Source organism: Dipodomys merriami, unplaced genomic scaffold (assembly GCF_024711535.1).
Source record: "Dipodomys merriami isolate MVZ:Mamm:240054 unplaced genomic scaffold, mDipMer1.0.p SCAF_14, whole genome shotgun sequence".
Lineage (NCBI taxonomy): Eukaryota > Metazoa > Chordata > Mammalia > Rodentia > Heteromyidae > Dipodomys > Dipodomys merriami.
In genome coordinates this window covers 32529206-32547326 of record NW_027202715.1, presented here as the reverse complement: position 1 = coordinate 32547326, position 18121 = coordinate 32529206, and the positions used below count along the sequence as shown (strand labels likewise).

The window sequence follows — 18121 nt, the reverse complement described above, 5'->3', positions numbered from 1 at the left end:
AGTACTTTAAAAATCAGAATTAAATATTCTTATAGACAGTTATATTAATTTATGTCCCTAAACCTTAGTACTTCTCCTTTCTGTGAATAAAAGTCTCTGAAAAGGATGATACTGTCCAAAAAGGAAATGTACTCTTTGCCTGACTTATGTAACTGTAAGATCACCTTTATAGTAAAGATTAAAAAATCTTTTTTTAAAATCTCTGAATATAAATGGTAAAACAAAAGCTAAATAAATTTCCTCTGATTGCCTTATCTAACTTAAGCCAGGTCACATTACCAGTTTCCCCCCACTATTTCTTTCCTCCCTCAATCTTTACAATTGTCTTTAAAACGGGATTTTTAAGCCTCTAGTATTATCATGACACCACAGTACTTATCAAATCAAATCATGTCTGACATCTCTATTCAAGATCCTCTAATAAATACAAAGTCTATTACTATTCTAGTCCTGGTTACTACTTTTCTTGTCCAGTTCATTTCCTTTAACTATGCTTTAGTTCAAGCTATTCTCCACTGCCTGTAATACTTCCCTTGGGTTTATTAACCATCTAAATTGGATGCTGCCTCCAATGATTCCTTCCCCTCTATGAATCTTGTAAGTTCCTATGTCAACACCTCCAACAGGCAACTGCCTTGCATTCAGTAGTTTTAAAAATTGTACTGAGGGACTGGGAAGGTGGCTCAGTGGTAGAGTGCTTGCCTTGCATGCATGAGGCCCTGGGTTTGATTCCTCAGCACCAAATAAGCCAGAAGTGGTGCTGTGGCTCAAGTGGTAGAGCACTAGCATTAAGCTGAAGAGCTGAGGGACAGTGTCCAGGCCCAGAGTTCAAGCCCCGCAACCAGAAAAAAAAAATCTAAAATAATAGATATATTAAATATAAAGAAGTGGTATCTTATCTAGAATTTATACAGTAAACAGAAAATGTACTTCTTAAATTTTAAAACCGGCCACTTCAAGTAGTAATTCTATATCATTATAAAACTTTTGTTAAAGAAAAAAGAAAGCAGCAGTCTGGCCTCTTCTAGGGCTTCCTTCCATGTATTATCCATATATTCTCCTGGACCCTGCTTTGGGACCAGGTATTAAAACTTCCCCTCAGTCTAGCTAAAAACTTGAGCTAAGAATGACAGAAGAGAATAGGATCAGGGTTGATTGAGATAGACTTATTAAGGCTAGACTGAGAAAGAAATCACAGGCAAACATTAATGACATCACCTGTACTTAGTACTTAATCTAAGAAGTTTCAGATTTCGAAGTCTATTTTTTTTGATGAACAAACTCAAAGAGAGGTAGGTGAGTTGGCTGGATTACACAGTACATTAATGGCAGAGCTAGGACTAGAATCAAGATGTAAATCCAGGTTTTCTCTTACACTCTACACACTGACTCAACCTTAATTTTATACTTGAACTTGCTACATGACTCAACATCTCTTCCTTTCATTTTCACTGTCCTGTCACTATTATTACCGCACATAACTAGTCTTCTTAAGATTAAAGAATTAGTTCCTGACCTAAAACTAGTAAACTGATGACTCTCTGCTACTCTCACACTGGACTTTTAATTTTATTGTCAAGGTGATGTACAGAGGGTTTACAGTTACATAAGTAAGGTAGTGAATACATTTCTTGTCGAACTTGTTACCCCCTCCCTCATTTTCTCCCTCTTTACCTCCCCGCTTTCCACCGCCTCGCCCCCGTGAAGTTGTACAGATCATTTCCAACACAGTGTCTTGTGAGTATCCCTGCTGCATTGGTTCCCCTTTGTCCTTTGTCTCACCATTTTATTTTCCCCTTCTCTTCCCTAATTCAGATAAACATATATACAATACCCAGGGTACCAAAATCAAATACAGTTAAAACAGGGGATATACCATAGGGGAAGAAAAACACAAAAGAAAAAAAAATCACATAGTACCTTAAAAACAACAACAAAGAAAAACCTCTTCTGTCCATGTCTTGAAGTTCATTTTGCTTAGCATCATCCTTTATGATCAATGTACATAGCTATTGAGCAATTCTGCTCATCTGCTAAGATTACAAATAAGGGAAACTATGGGACCTACATTTCTTTGGGTCTGGCTTACTTCACTTAATATGATTTTTCCAAGTCCTTCCATTTCCTTACAAATGGGGTGGTGTCATTTTTTTATGAAAGCACAGAATTCCATTGTGTATGTGTGTGTGTGTGTGTATTTACGTGTATACACATACCACATTTTCTTGATCCATTCATCTACTGAGGGGCACCTGGGTTGGTTCCATATTTTAGCTATGGTAAATAATGCTGTGATAAACCTAGTTGTGCTGGCAGCTGTAGTATGGTCTTGTTTGTGGTCATTTGGGTAAATGTCCAGAAGAGGGATTGCTAGCTCATAGGTGAGCTCTATGTGGAGTCTTTTGAGGAACCTCCATATTGCCAGAGTGGTTTACACTTCCACCAACAGTGTAGTAGCATTCCCTTTTGGTACATCTCCTCTACTCATGCTGGAGTTCTTATGAACAAGATTTTTAGTCATATGATCAGAATTTAAGCTATTTTATGCCTGTAACATAGAATGTTTTTGTAAATATAATTTGGCTTCAAGATCATTAAAACCCATTATTCCTGGTTTCCCAATGAGCTAAACAATGGAGCTAATTAAACGATTCCAAGACTCAGAAATACATTCTTCTCTATGAATTTAAAGTGTGGTAAATTTCTTTGTGGATATGTTAAGAAAAATGTTCCAACAAATGGAAGGATGAAAATTTAGAGCACTTACTGCAAGTTCCGCCACTGAACATTGGAATAGTTTCAAACATCATCTTGTGAAACAACAGTGCCACTGGTCTATAATCCAGATGATTCTTTAACAGGTAGCTATAATAATACACATAGCGCCTCTGACTGGGAATTGTTACTCCCTGGTGGACAGAAAGAAAAAATAAGAGAGAAGCCAAATTCAAAAGGAAATTTTCATTATAGTCATTTCACTAAATTGCTATGGCAAATGGGTTGTACCCATTGACCAATATATACCCTTTGAAATTTTGACTTTAAATGACTAGTATTTAAATCAGATTCGATAATAGAGAAAGATCAGAGCAACATCAATATAAAGCTAAGTTTCAGAATAACTTCCTCCTTAAAATTATCATTAACTCACTTATTTAAAGATCACACTGCTCTGACACATGAACCCAACAAAGGCCACTGCATAGCCAAAATAACTATCAAAGGCCTCCACACTACAGATATGCTCTTAACTAGAACTTAGAGACACACAATTCCTAACAAATGTGGTTACCTACTTTCCATGCAAAAGCATATCACAACTAGATAGATGCTGCTTTTAAAAGGCAGAAACAGCAGTGGCAAAAAGTGGTATTAACCTTAGATACTAACAAAACTAGATGTATAGCTGCCATAATATATAAATGTAACAAACTGCTTAACAGAGGTACTTAAAATGTTTCTATCATACATACATGTCTCTGTTGAAGAAACTAGGTAAGTATAGAATAGTTTAGAAAATGTTAAGTATTGTAAATGCTTAAAAGATAACATTCATGTAGTTATAAAAGGGGAACCTAAGTTATTTTTTAAAAATCTCTGCAATGATACATTTAGTATGATTCTGAATAAATGAAGTACCAGAGTGATTATCTATAGGGTTTTTTGTATTATACGATATGACAAGAAAAATTCAACTTAGAAATATGATAAACAGTAAGTCTAACAGCTAAAAGTGACACAGAAAATTGTACTTTAAAGTATACTATTGGCATCTAAACCTCCTCAATGTGTTAAAAAAACAGTAACAATAACTCTGGAAACAAAATGTATAAAGCACATTAGCATGAATTTTAAAACAGGTATACTAAATAATAAGTATGGGAATAACTATTGTAATGTTCTTAGTATTTTTAAAGGTAGGCATTTAATTATATATACATATATATTAAATATGTAATACATATGTAACATGTAAAAACTGGCATAAACCATCTGAAATCAGGGGCTGGGAAGATAGCTCAGTGGAAGAGTGCTTGCCTTGCATGCATGAAGCCCTGGGTTCAATTCCTCAGGACCACATAAGCAGAAAAAGCCAAAAGTGGTGCTATGGCTCAAGTGAGAGAGTGCTAGGCTTGAGCTGAAGAGCTGAGGGACAGCACCCAGGCCCAAAGTTCAGGCTCATGAACATACATACATACATACATATATTCATACATACATACATAATTTTTAAAAAATCTGAGCAGGGCACTGGTGGTTCACGCCTGTAATCCTAGCTACTCAGGAGGCTAAGATCTGAAGATCACGGGTCAAAGCCAGCCTGGGCAGGAAAGTACGTGAGACTCTTACCTCCAATAAACCACCAGAAAACCGGAAATGGCACTGTGGCTCAAGTGGTAGAGCGCTGGCCTCAAGCTGAAGAGCTGAGGGACACCGCCCAGGCCCAGAGTTCAAGCCCCACAACCGACCAAAAAAAAAAAAAAAATCTGAAATCATGACAAATGACATAAGAGTTTGGTAAGAGGGTAAAGATTGTAAGTTTTGCAATCTGAAGACTTGGGTTTGATTTCTGATGGTAAAAACAGAAACCCCAAGTTATTTCTTCAGGAAAATGAGGACATCATAATATATTCCCTTCCTCTTAACAAAAATATCAAGAAGATCAAATATTAAATGCAGCTCATCATAAGCATTCAAAAAGTACAAATGATATAAAAACACTAACAGTTTAGAAATTATGCCTAGATATACAGTATAAGTTTAGAATATCGAATTTTGTTTCCATTGTTTTTCTTAAAGAAACATAGGAAAACAATGCTACTCTGATGAACTATTACAAATAGTCATAATAAAAAGTACCTTTAAAGTTTAAAAATGTTTAAATGTCACTAAACATAATTATTTGCAAATTACTTAATTCAGCGTCAAACAATTTATCATTCACAATTATCTACATAAAACAGCATTGTGATATGGGTGTGGCAAACAGAAGCAAGATGAATAGAAAAGGTACTTTTTTGAACCACATAAATTTATTTTTAAGTTTTATTTTCTCTTATTATCTTTAAGTAATTGTACAAAGGAGGTGCCACTTAACAAACCAGTTTATGAACACATGTGATCAGTGTCACCCCCTTCAACATTCTCACCCTTCCCAACCCACTCCCCTTCCTTATTCTTCTTAATTTTGTGGTATATACAATGAATTCTTGACTGCATTCTCCCCTGCTTCCCTTCTTTCTTCCCTTGGCTACACCCTCCCCTTTCAAGTACTAATTTCCTGGTGCTTATTTTGTTGGGCTTTGACCTCGTCTTTATACTATTTGAGTTCTTCATAGAGTCTAATATACTTCAGTTAGTTCAATTGTAACCACTTGCATACCACCATGTGAACTAAATAATGTAGCCCCCCAAAAATTAAATAAATTAAAATGTTAAAGATTGCAAAAGAAGGAATTTTAGTGCATGTCCATAATCCCAGGAGAATTCTGAGTTCAAAGTCACCCTGGCTTTATCTCTCAAAGGAAAATAAAATAATAAAGTAAGTGAAAGAAATAAAATTTTACTAGACTAGGTTTTCAAGCTATTTGTAGTAGGCAATATTTTTTTCTCATGATAGCCATTTTGGTATATATCCATGTACAATAAAACAAGGTTTCAAACCTTAAATTTTCTCAAGAAACAAGGGATTCGAAGTATACATGTAATATAGATGTTTATATACTCAGTTAATCCTCCTCAAAAAAGAGCTAAGCAAACATAGGAAAAATACTTGACTCTGCTAGTTGTCTTTGAGCCTATAATTTACATCAGTACCAGATGAACCAAAATTACAAACTTCACAGAGCATCCACTCAACCACTATACTATTCTGACATCTTCATGCTACAGGAAGAAAACACAGCTGAAAGACAGGAGTTGGTATACAGGGTGGTAGAAAAGAAATGGAAAGCCAGGCACCAGTGGCTCACACCTGTAATCCTAGCTACTCAGGAAGCTGAGATCTGAGGATTGCAGTTCAAAGCCAGCCAGGGCAAGAAAGTCGATGAGACTTTTATCTCCAATAAACTACTCAAAAAAAAAAAAAAAAGCCAGAAGTAGCACTGGGGATCAAATGGTAAAGCACTATAAGCCTTGAGTAAAAGAAGCTCAGGGACAGTGCTCAGGCCCAGATTTCAAGGACCGGCAAAAAAGAAAAAAGGAAAGAAAAGAAATGGAGACAACCAAAACTATGAATGACAAAGGTATAGGCGATAGAATGGAGGTCAGAGATTGGTGTATCAGTCAGCATTCTACCTGATATAAACACACACACAAAAAAATCCACATAATGGGAGACAAACCAAAGATTAAGTTAATTTAAAATGTTTATCTTTGACTTTTACAGATCTATTCAGTTACCAAAATTATACCAGTTCTGGTTTTCTATAGCCTTTCTTTTTCAAATTTTGCCCATAATTTTGCAGTAGGCAATACAACTCATTGATTTATTTTCTAATCTACTTTCTTTTTACCACTAGATTTACCTCTTGTTAACTTGTATGTATTCTAATACCTGGAGTGTTTTGGTTTTGGGAATTTTTTAAGTCAGTCATGGGGCTTGAACTTGGGGGCTGAGCACAGTCCCTGAGCTTTTGTGCTGAAGGCTACTAGCATTCTACCACTTGCGCTACAGCACCACTTCAGGATTTTTGGTGGGTAATTGGAGATGTCTCAGATTTTCCTTCCCAGGCACCCTTTGAACAGTGATCCTCAGATCTCAGCCTCCTGAATACCTAGTATTACAGGCATGAGCCACCAGTGCTCAGCCTGAACTGTTTTTAATACCACCTCCACAATTATTGATATGGTTTTTCAAATTTAAGCATTTATTTTTGGCCCCTCTCCATTCTATATTCCTTGACTGGCTTAAAAAGAGACGTACTGATTTTATTGGCATTTCAATATAATCAGTATTTGGACTTACTAGTTCAAATGGTTTACTGTTTTCTAATTCACAAATTTATATTTTAATCTTTACTTATTATGAATCTTGATCACTAATATGAATCTGTATTTTTTATTGACTCAATTATTTAAGAATATAGCTTTAAATTTCTATATGCATTTACATTGTTTCAACTGTAGTCCTATTTAACTTTAATCAAGGAATAGGGCTTATATATTTCTTTCAAATAGAAATATATATATTAGCCTAATAAATTATACATATATACCAATTATTAACATATATTGTTGGCCCAGTAAAGTATTAATCTTCATAACTTTTGTAGAGGACAGAAAAACATTTTATAGGTTATTTTATTTACTACCTAAATATTTTATGCCTCCTTGAAGTATACTAAAGATTTGCACTATCATTTCTACACATTTTCTTCTTCATTGTCTTCACACATGTTCCTGTTAAGAGTTCACATTGAATGTACCTGGGCCAATGCAAAATGACTTTCTGATCCAGTTTTATGCTTTTTGCTTTAATGCTAGTCAGTGAGATATTTTCAATCTGCTTTTGAAATTCAAGTTGAATTCATTGAAATAAGACTAATGTCCTTAAAAAGATTTAAAAGTATGAATTACACACATCTTTTAAACCTACCAAACTGGTCAAAATATCTATCATCTTTTTTCATGTCTAAACCAAGAAATAATGTAGATGTTTTTTGTTTTTTGCTTTTTTGTTTTTTGGGTCTGGTCGTGGGGCCTGAACTCTGGGCCTGGGCACTGTCCCTTAGCTCTTCAGCTCAAGGCTAGTGCTCTACCACTTGAGCCACAGCGCCACTTCCGGCTTTTTTCTTTTTGCTTATGTGGTGCTGAGGAATCGAACCCAGGGCCTCGAGCGTGCAAGGCAAGCGCTCTACCACTGAGCCACCTTCCCAGCCCATAATGTAGATGTTTTAACCAAATAATAGTATCTTAAGGCCTGGAAAACTGTATTTCAGAATGATTAAATAGACTATAACCACTGGACAGTACTCAACAAAGGAGAAAATATGGCTCCTATAATTGGCTAGTAAAATAAATCTCTTAACAGTACTTTCTGTACCTACTTGCTGATATTCTACACACATTCCTTCCTGACATAAGCACACTTTTACAAGGTAGATATTTCAACACCTCTACCTTTTTGAGACAAGATCTTAATATGTAGCCCAGGCTGACCCTAAGCAACAAACAAACATCGTCTCAGCCTTCAGAACACCACCAGTCATCATCAATTCTTTTCTCACTGTACATAATTACCTTAATTACCTTAATTAAAACCAAGAACACAGATTCCCTAAGTGAATAAATGTGAGTTTGAGTCTAAAACTTTTACTCAAGTGTCCTGGATTCTACTAAGAGGCATGTTATGTGATTTATTTATTTTTCCCATCTACGATTAATCTCCAAAGTATAGTGTACTTTTGTCATTCACTTCTACGAAACTAGTATTTTTAATGTTTCTCTTTCTTTATTTAACGAATATATAAATATCTAGTAATTTTCAGGAACATTCATAAATACTTTATAAATGTTAACTCAATAAGAATTAAAGGCATGAAGAAATGAAGCAAAGTCTAATGACATATTCAACAAATAGCACAGCTAATTTTAAGTACTAAACAATCCATAGAATCCTTGAAAATGAATGTTAATGCTTCTCTGCTCCCTGTGGTTTGGGGGTTGGACCCTATTCTTCAGCTTCACATACATGATCCAATCAGATATTTCTATTCCCTGGCTAGAATGTTTCATTCAGATCTAGGCATATTTTCTAATCCAGAAAAATCAGAGCCCAAACTATGAATTTTTGCTCAAACTGTTATTTTCCTATGAATTAGAACGCAAACATGAAGCTACTAGGAATTATACTTTGACACTGCTTATAGAAATTCTATATAGAGTATATATAGAAAAGGGTAGGAAGGGAGAATCGGAGAAAGAAGGTGACAGGGTCTTAACATTTGTTGAGCACCTAGGTTCAGATCAAAGCTCTCAAGTTATGTAAGTCATTAAAATTCCCCTATTCTTTTAGTCATATTTGTTTGATTTGAAACTGAAAAGTACACATACATTCCAAAGCAACTATTCTTCTTTTTTAAAGCTTTTTTCTACTTTAGGTATCAAAAAAAAACAAGGAAAAGAAATGGACAGTAGAACCAGGTAGAAAGCACAGTGATCTGGAGATCAGGATATAGTTTCCAGTTATTACACACAGATATTAAGACTCAGGACTGTCTGATCTTTGCAGATCTGCTCCTCCTTTGTATAGAATGAGTCTTCATTAACCATTTGATGAACCTATGGATTGTATAATAGGCTTACATATCAAAGTAACACAGATTATCTCTAATGAATAAGGTGGGAAAAATGTTACTTTGGAAGATGTTTTTTGTCAGTCCTGGGGCTTGAACTCAAGGCCTGGGTACTATCCATGAGCTGCTTTTGCTCAAGGCTAGCTGGGAAAAATGTTACTTTGGAAGATTTTTTTTTTGCTAGTCCTGGGGCTTGAACTCAGGGCCTGGGTACTATCCATGAGCTGCTTTTGCTCAAGGCTAGCCCTCTACCACTTGAGCCACAGCACCACTTCTGGCCTTTTCTGTTTATGTGGTACTGAGGTATAGAACCCAGGGCTTCATCCATACTGGGCAAGCACTCTACCACTAAGCTACATTCCAGCCCTATAAAATTTTGTTTTTAACAGAGCAATTATAGCTTACTTTGTTTTAAATATAGATGAAACATGAAATTTTCATTTAGTATCTTAAAAAGAAAGTTTAGTCAGAAGACTAAAAATAAAAATAACCTGAATATGAAATTAAATCATGAACATTCATTCCTAAGACAAAATTTTTAATAAATTCCTTTTTGACATCACTTAAAATTAACACATTATTTTTAGAAGGTTTAATTAATCTTTAAACTCATGGAGAGAGCTCGTATAGGAAGTTTATCTCTAATAGCTGATTTGGAAACAAAGAAAATAGAAACTATTCAAATTTTTTCCTAAAAGTTTATAAAGAAAATAAATATTAACATTGACTTTACTTGACACTACTCTGGGAGGTACAGGGAGGAGAAAGAAGGAAACTAGTAACAACTGTTATACAATAGAAATTAGCCTATTTAAACTAAGAAATTTCATGAATACTTCCAAAATACATACTACCAATCTTGTGATACTTTCTTCATAATTTACAGTAAGTAGATGAATTATCATTTATTGAAACATAAGTGCAGATACAGAAAGTATAGGGCATGCAATAGTTGGGAACTGACCCTAGAAGTTGCCTTTAAACATGTTTTCTTTGGGGAAGGGGAAATCAAGAAACCCTCATGGTTTGCACTTGAATAATCTCTCACAATTTTTTTGGGGGGGGGATCCGGTCGTGGGGCCTGAACTCTGGGCCTGGGTGCTTTCCCTCAGCTCTTCAGCTCAAGGCTAGCACTCTACCACTTGAGCCACAGCGCCACTTCCGGCTTTTTTCTTTTTGCTTATGTGGTGCTGAGGAATCGAACCCAGGGCCTCAGGCATGCAAGGCAAGCGCTCTACCACTGAACCACCCTCCCAGCCCCATCACTCACAATTTCTAAAGGATACTAAATATACAAATTACTCCTAGGGAAGGGTAATATAGTTGATTCCTTATAAATGTATGAATAAAAAGTAGGAGTCTTCTTTATCTCAAACTGTTACCTCATTCTCAAGATTTTTTTTTGTAGAAGGTATAAATTGACCCTTGAATATTCAAAACCTCAGTACTAGTAGCAATGCCACATTTTATCATCAATTTGCATCACATCCTACTAGCTAATTTATACCATGTTTGCAGAGGTTATATAAAGACAAGTCAGATTGTTTTGAGTATTCTCTGAAAAGTCTACAAATTATTACCAAAACCACAATAAATCCCTATTTTTCTCTTCAAAACAAGAAAAACAGATTCTGCTACTACATGTCACCAGAATGTCACAATTTTCTTCAGTTTTCTATTATTTCTCTACAATTAAAATCAAGGATACAAACAAAATATTAAAGACAGTCTAAATTAATCCTATACAAACCACAGAACAGATAATTGCATTCCTCTCCTGTAATAATGTTTTACAATTACAAGAAAGCAAAGGTGGAGGTTCAAACTAAAAGGAAATATTGGTAAGACAGACATAAACCTACACTGATACTTTAAGAATGAAACTGTTTTAGTTTGGATGCTAGTGGCATGAGCCTGTAATACTAACTGCTGAAGAAGTTAAGATCTTCAAGATTACAATCAGGAGCCAACACATCTAGAAAAGTCTGTGAGACTCCTCAAATTAACTAGCAAAATTCGGGGCTCAAGTGCTAAAGCACCAAACACATGAGCAAGCCACGGCAAGCAAGATTAAAAAAATAAAAAAAGTAATAGTTGTATCAAAACAGCTTTATCATGTTCACCTAAGGTCTGTTTTACCATAAAATCTGTTACTCAAGACAGGTTAAAAACATATTACTAGTTGGGCACCAGTGACTCACAGTCTAATCTTATTCAGGGGACTGAGATATAAGAATCCCAATTCAAAGCCAGCCTGGGCAGTAAAGTCCATGAGATTCTTCTCTCCAATTCACCACCCCCCCCAAAAAAAAAGCCAGTAGTAGAACTGTGACTCAAGTAATAAGAGTGCTAGCCTTGAGCAGAAAAACCTCAGGGATAATGCTTAGGCCCTGAGTTCAAGCCCCAGGACTGGCACCAAATATATATATATATATATATATATATATATATATATATATATATATATAACTTTTTAAGCATTCTAGTAGGTAAATTAAAATTTTTAAAATTTTTTATTATAAATGTGATGTACAGAGGGGATGCATTTACATAAGTCAGGTAATAAGACATTTCTTTTTGAGCAGTATCACCTCTTCCCTTGTTTTTTCCCAGTTTTTTTCCCTCCTGTCTCCTGCCCCCAGTTAAGTGTTTTTTGTTTTTTTGTTTTTGTTTTTGTGCCAGTCCCAGGGCTTGAATTGAAGGCCTAGGCACTGTCCCTGAGCCTCTTTGTGCTCAACACTAGGGCTCTACCACTTGAGCCACAGCCCCACTTCCAGTTGTTTCTGAGTAGTTTATTAGAGATAAAGAATCTTGAGAACTTTCTTGACCAGAGTGGCTTCAAACTGCAATCCTTAGATCTTGCCAAAAATGATCTCATTAAACTTGAAGAAATGATGCAACATGAATTTTTCTCAAAAGCATTAGAGAATTCATTTCTTGACACAAGCCTGCTTTCATTGGTCAGATGAATCTGTACATTCCATTTAGTCTTTCATTTGTGAGATAGTATTCAGCACTTCTTTTCACCAAAACTGACTGGATATCAAGGACGACATAAAAGTTGCATTAGCTTAAACAATGGCCCACATTCAACTTATTTTACATGGTATACATTGCATTAAAATTTACTGCTGAGCAGAAGTAAAGCTTGATTTTAGTTAATCTGTACCACTTAAATACTCATTGGTGGCCACCAATTTTTGCATGGGGAAAAAGAGACATAATTCTTTTAAGACTTTTCTTTTAAATTCTGTGTTTTTGTTTGTCTGCTTTGTGCTGGTCTTGGGGCTTAAACTCAGGACGTTGCATTTCCTGAGCTTCTTTTGCTCAGGATATAGTACCCTTCCACTTTAGCCATAGCTCCACTTCTATCTTCTTTGGTAGTTTATTAGAGATAAGAGTCTCATGGACTTTTCTGTCTGAGCTGGCTTCAAATCATGATCCTCAGATCTCTGCCTCCTGAGTAGCTAGTACCTGACACATTCTATGCTTTGGTGCAATTAAAAACCCTAATTAAATTTTTTTTACATATATTATACACACTGGTGGTGGAATAGGTTACAGCTTTCATTGGATTTTTAAAGTTTATAACATGAAGAGGTTAAGAGTCTCTAGCTTAAATCTAGTATTATGAATCATGATATAACTTCCATTTTATCAGAAACTTTTTACCCGATTTCTAACATTTATATGCTGTGAATTATAACCAGTAACTAGTACTTTTATAATGTTGTAAGTTATTCAAGCAATAACAAAAAGGTTACAAAATAAGAGATGAGGGTGAATGATGGTAGCTTATGTCTATAATCCAGATACTTAGAAGGGAGAAGTTGGGAGAATTAGAGTCTGAGATTAGCCAGCCCATGATATACCCTATTCTGCAAAATAACTAAGGCAAAAAGGGCTTTATGTAGAGCTCAAATGGCAGAGCACTTGCTTAGCAAGCACACTGCCCTCAGTTCAAACCCTAGTACCACTGAAGAGTAAGAAGAGGTAGAGAAATCAGGTAAGAGCCAATGCAAACACACTGCTTAAAATGATAGATATGATCATTTGCTTCTTATCTAAAATTGAGTTAAGAAGCGGCTTACCCTAGACAAAACTGCCTGACTACTAAAACTAGAATCCAGTTTTACACAAACTTGTGGCATTTCTATCAGCAGAACTCCCTACATGAGTATACATCAATCTGGAGTGGTTTCAGGTTTTGTCTTTGGAGAAGGTAAAAAGCACACAAACCATGTGTATTCGATGCTAACAGGTTTTGCTATATTTAACATGCAAACAAATGGAATCTTTGAAAATCATTATTAAAGTCCTCCCAAGAGCTTGTTCTTACTTTTTATGTAATACACAAATTAAATTAGTCACTGATTATCAAGGCTTTATTTTTCTGAGTAATCAATGAATCCTTGATTGATCTAATTATCCCTTCTTTTGTAAGTATCATCTAAAAATAATTTTATTGGGCTGGGAAGGTGCCTCAGTGGTACAGTGCTTGCCTTGTATGCATGAGGCCTTGGGTTCAATTCCTCAGCACCATATAAACAGAAAAAGCCGGAAGTGTCGCTGTGGCTCAAGTAGTAGAGCACTAGCCTTAAGCTGAAGAGCTGAGGAACAGTGCCCAGGCCCAGATTTCAAGCTCCACGAACCACAAAATAAAATAATAGTAATAATTTTACTTATTATACAAACCAAGAGGCTACACGTTATAATGTTATGGTACTCAAATTATCCAGACATTTTATTCTCAAACAGCAGAAAAATCAGCTTACTTTTATTATGTTTTCCTAATCATGCTTTGTAAGAATTTTGTGACACCATATTCTCAGTACAGTTACAGTTGTTTTTAGCATGATAAGAAAATAGCATGAAGAAAAAAATGAATGAAACCTGCCATTTGCTCATAGGGAAGTTATAAAGCATCTGATCTTTTAAAAATATGTTTTTCAGGGGCTGAGAGTAGGGAAAAGATTTGCTCAAAGGGTACAAATTTTCAGTTAAACAAGATGAATAAGGCCTAGAGATCTACTGCAGAACATGATGATGGCAACTAATAATGATGTATATTTATCTCAAGTGCTCTCACCACAGTGAGGAAAGAATGAATGACTATGTGAGGCAGGTAAAGCACATGTTAAGTTGCTTGATTGTGGTAGTCACTTCACAATGTATATATTTGCCAAAACATTAGTCTATACACTACAAATATACATAATTTCTACTTGTCAATTATACTTCAATAAACCTAGAGAGAGAAAAATCTGCTTTCCAGTAATTTTTTTGGATCCAGGAAGAGAAAAAGAAAAACACCAGATATAGCTTACCTTCTTATCTCTGGTCCTTACTTCCCCATAGAAATCTAGGGCCTCTTGTGCCTTTAAAAATTTGCCCCGATGCAATAAATATGCACAAATCATTACACCAGTCCGTCCCTTTCCAGCTTTACAGTGAATTGCTGCAACATGATTGTCATCTTCACTTAGCCATTGGTCAAGATCTTCACAAAAGGGTTTGATGAGTTCTAGCTGTGGTGGGTTATGGTCTTCAAAGGGATACTGTGCAACTGTGGTAGAAAGACAACCTCAGAGTAAGGACAAGAAACTCTCTTCAACTTTTCACTGAATGTTAATTAGAAATGGTGAAAATACACTCAACTCTTTAGAAAATGTCCAATTATGTAAAACCTGTGAGTACATTATGTAAAAACTGAACTATGTAAGGAGGGTAGAGACAGGAGGGGGAAATGGGGGCAAAAAAAGAAAGGGGTGACACTGACCAAGAAGTACTTATTATCTGCTTTATGGAAATATAACCCCTGTGTACAACTATTTCATAATAATTTTTTAAAACTGACTTCCACAGGAAAAGAATTTAACTATTTATTTTTAATTTGTATGTATGTATGTGTGTGGAAGTACTGGGGCTTGAAGTCAGGGCCTGGATGCTGTCCCTGACCTTTTTCACTCAAGACTAAAGCCACAGCTACACTTCTGAGTATTAAGTTAGCTGGAGATAAGAGTTTCATGGACTTTCCTGGCCAAGCTGGCTTTAAACGGTGATCTTCAGATCTTAGCTTCCTGAGCCTATAATTACAGAGGTGAGCCCCAATGCCAGCCTGAAAAGAATTTATTGATCATTAACTTTTTTTTTTGGTGGGGGTGGGGAGCCTGCTGGGGTTTGAACTCAGGGTCTCACCCTTGCTAGGCAGGCACCTTACACTGAGTCATGCCTGATTATTTTTGCTATAGGGCCTTCCTTTCTGCTTTCTAGAGTACAACCTTTCCTTTTTTTGTTTCCCAGTGTGGCATGACAGGGGCTCACCACCATTCCCTGATTCATTCTGCTTAGATGGGGTCTTGTGAACTTTTCTGCCCAGGTTGACTAGAACCCAAATTCCCTCAATATAGGCCTCTCAAGTAGGTAGGCTTCTAGAGCACGCCACCACACCTTGATTATGGAGTGGGAAGGGTTCTCATGAGTATATCTACATTGACCTTGAACCATGATCCTAATCTCAGCTTCTGAAGTATCTAAGCATGAACAACTGGTACTCAGCTTGTTCATTAACCTTTTAATTTTAGAACAGAATAGAAACTACTACTAATTCCTAGATGTATCCATTAGACAGGGAGGATCTCACTTCATGCAAGCAGAAGCTGTGCAAGGTAGCAGATCATAGCACATCAGATATATAGCTGAATGCAAAATGAAATGTCACATTGTCCACTTGTCAAGGATGTAAATGCCTTTTTTTGATAACAGTACTGGGGCTTGAACTCAAGGTCTGGCCACTACCCTTTAGCTTTTTCCTTTAAGGCTAGTTAAGTCAGAGCTCCAGTTCTGGCTCTTTGATAGTTAATTGGAGATCAGAGTTTCCCAGACTTTCTTGCCTGGGCCTCAGCCTCCTTAGTAGCTAAAAATACAGACAAGAAACACCAAAGCCCAGCTTCTAAATGTGTTTTCTAATAAAAAGAGCAATATTATTACTGTTTCATCATAAAACATTTCAAAGAAAACATCTCATTATCTATATAGTCATTCCATGTTCCTTACCCCAATGACAAACAAAAATATTTAGGAAAATTTGTTAAAAGTCTATTTAAAGGTAGATAAACCTCAACTGTCTCAACTGTGGCATGTTTTGCCTAGTAAGCAATAGCCTAACTTCATCAAAAGAGGAAAAAAAAAAGGAACAGAAAAATTCTAGTGAAATGTACTGAGTAAGATCAACCATTGGTGCTTCAGAATTCTCAAACTAACTGTCTGAAAGTTCATTTTAGATTTTCAGGAGAGATCAATGGCAAACCTATCAATCAATTGCTAATGGTACTCATTTCTCTTTTTAACTATTGTGGCAGCATTTGCCAAATGTAAGTGAAAGTTTTTATGGGTTAAGGCAGAATTTACCTATATATGGAGCAGAATCCATCTAAAGCAGGGTAATAAATGTATCCATCTTTTAGGCTTCTTAATCTACATTTTTTTTATCCTTTCCAGTCTCTTAAGTTATTCATCAGTATAGAGAATAGTTAAATAGTTCTGCTTTTTCCCTCATTATACTGACACTAATTCTTAGCCCATTTTCCTATTTCTCAGTTTTCCTGACAATGTCACATGTTTATGAGATACTTATTCCTAAAGCATAACATAAAAATTGACTTTTAAAAACTATGGAAGTATCATTAAGATATTTATCTCACTCAATAATCTAGATAATTCATTACTACTAGTCAATAAAAGACAGTCTACTAATTTTAAGCTCTACAGTGTATTATAGTATATTTATACATACCTCTGCAGTTAAATTTGGCGGTGTCATAATGTCTTTCAGCACATCTAGAAAAAAGTTTAAATGTTGTATAAGTTACCTTTGGTCTTGGGAGAATGTATTAGTATCAGCCAACATTTCTAGAACTTTTATTGTATGACCAGCATTATGCTAAATTTTTTATCATTACTATCTTATTTAATCCCAAGGATTTTCGAAAGTAGGAATTATTATTATCCTCATTTTCTAATTAAAGAAACTAAGGTTATATTTATATTTAAAAGATTAAATGTATGACATTAGGGCTGGGAAGGTGGCTCAGTGGTAGAGCGCTTGCTTTGCATGCATGAGGCCCTGGGTTTGATTCCTCAGCACCACATAAGCAAAAAAGCCAGAAGTGGCGCTGTGGCTCAAGTAGTAGAGCGCTAGCCTTGAGCTGAAGAGCTGAGGGACAGCACCCAGGCCCAGAGTTCAGGCCCCACGACCGACCAAAAAAAAAAAAAAAGTATGACATTAGTTAGTACATTTTCTTATAAAATTTGTGACACCACTAATATACAACTATAAATTCATCTGCATTAGTCTCCAAGTTTTCTCCATGCAAAATTTCCATACTTTTAGGATGTATTTCTTTATTTCACAAGTACCTATAAACATTCTATTTTTATTTTTTTTTTTTATTTTTTTTTTTTAATTGTATTTTATTTTATTTGAGAACATACTGTACAGAGGGGCAACAATTACATGGGCAGGATAATGCATACATTTCTTACCAAGCATTGCAGCCTCCTCCTTTGTTTACCCTTCACTTCCCTTCCCCGCCTCCCCCCTCCCCCCACCCAATTTTACCCCCCTCCCCCCACCCAATTATACCCCCCTCCCCCCCCACACCGAAATTGTAAAGCTGGTTTTGACATGACATTTTGTACTTCTCATTGTTGCAACAGGTCCACCTGAATCCTTAATCGACTTGTTTGTCCCCATCTCCTCCACATGTTATACTAACATCAAATATAGTGAAAGCGGGGGTTACACTGTGGGGGAGGGACATACA

At 35.8% G+C, this 18121-nt stretch overlaps 1 protein-coding gene across 1 annotated transcript in view; it reads right to left on the bottom strand.

The window, feature by feature from the left end:
- Pten (phosphatase and tensin homolog) overlaps positions 1–18121 on the bottom strand; it is a gene marked incomplete at its 5' end in the record, with an annotated part of 87256 nt that overhangs the window by 17279 nt on the left and 51856 nt on the right. Inside the window, 3 exons of the mRNA XM_070020505.1 lie at positions 2768–2909; positions 14624–14862; positions 17092–17135. Of these exons, the coding sequence (XP_069876606.1) occupies positions 2768–2909; positions 14624–14862; positions 17092–17135 (425 nt within the window). The remainder of the gene's footprint in view (positions 1–2767; positions 2910–14623; positions 14863–17091; positions 17136–18121) is intronic.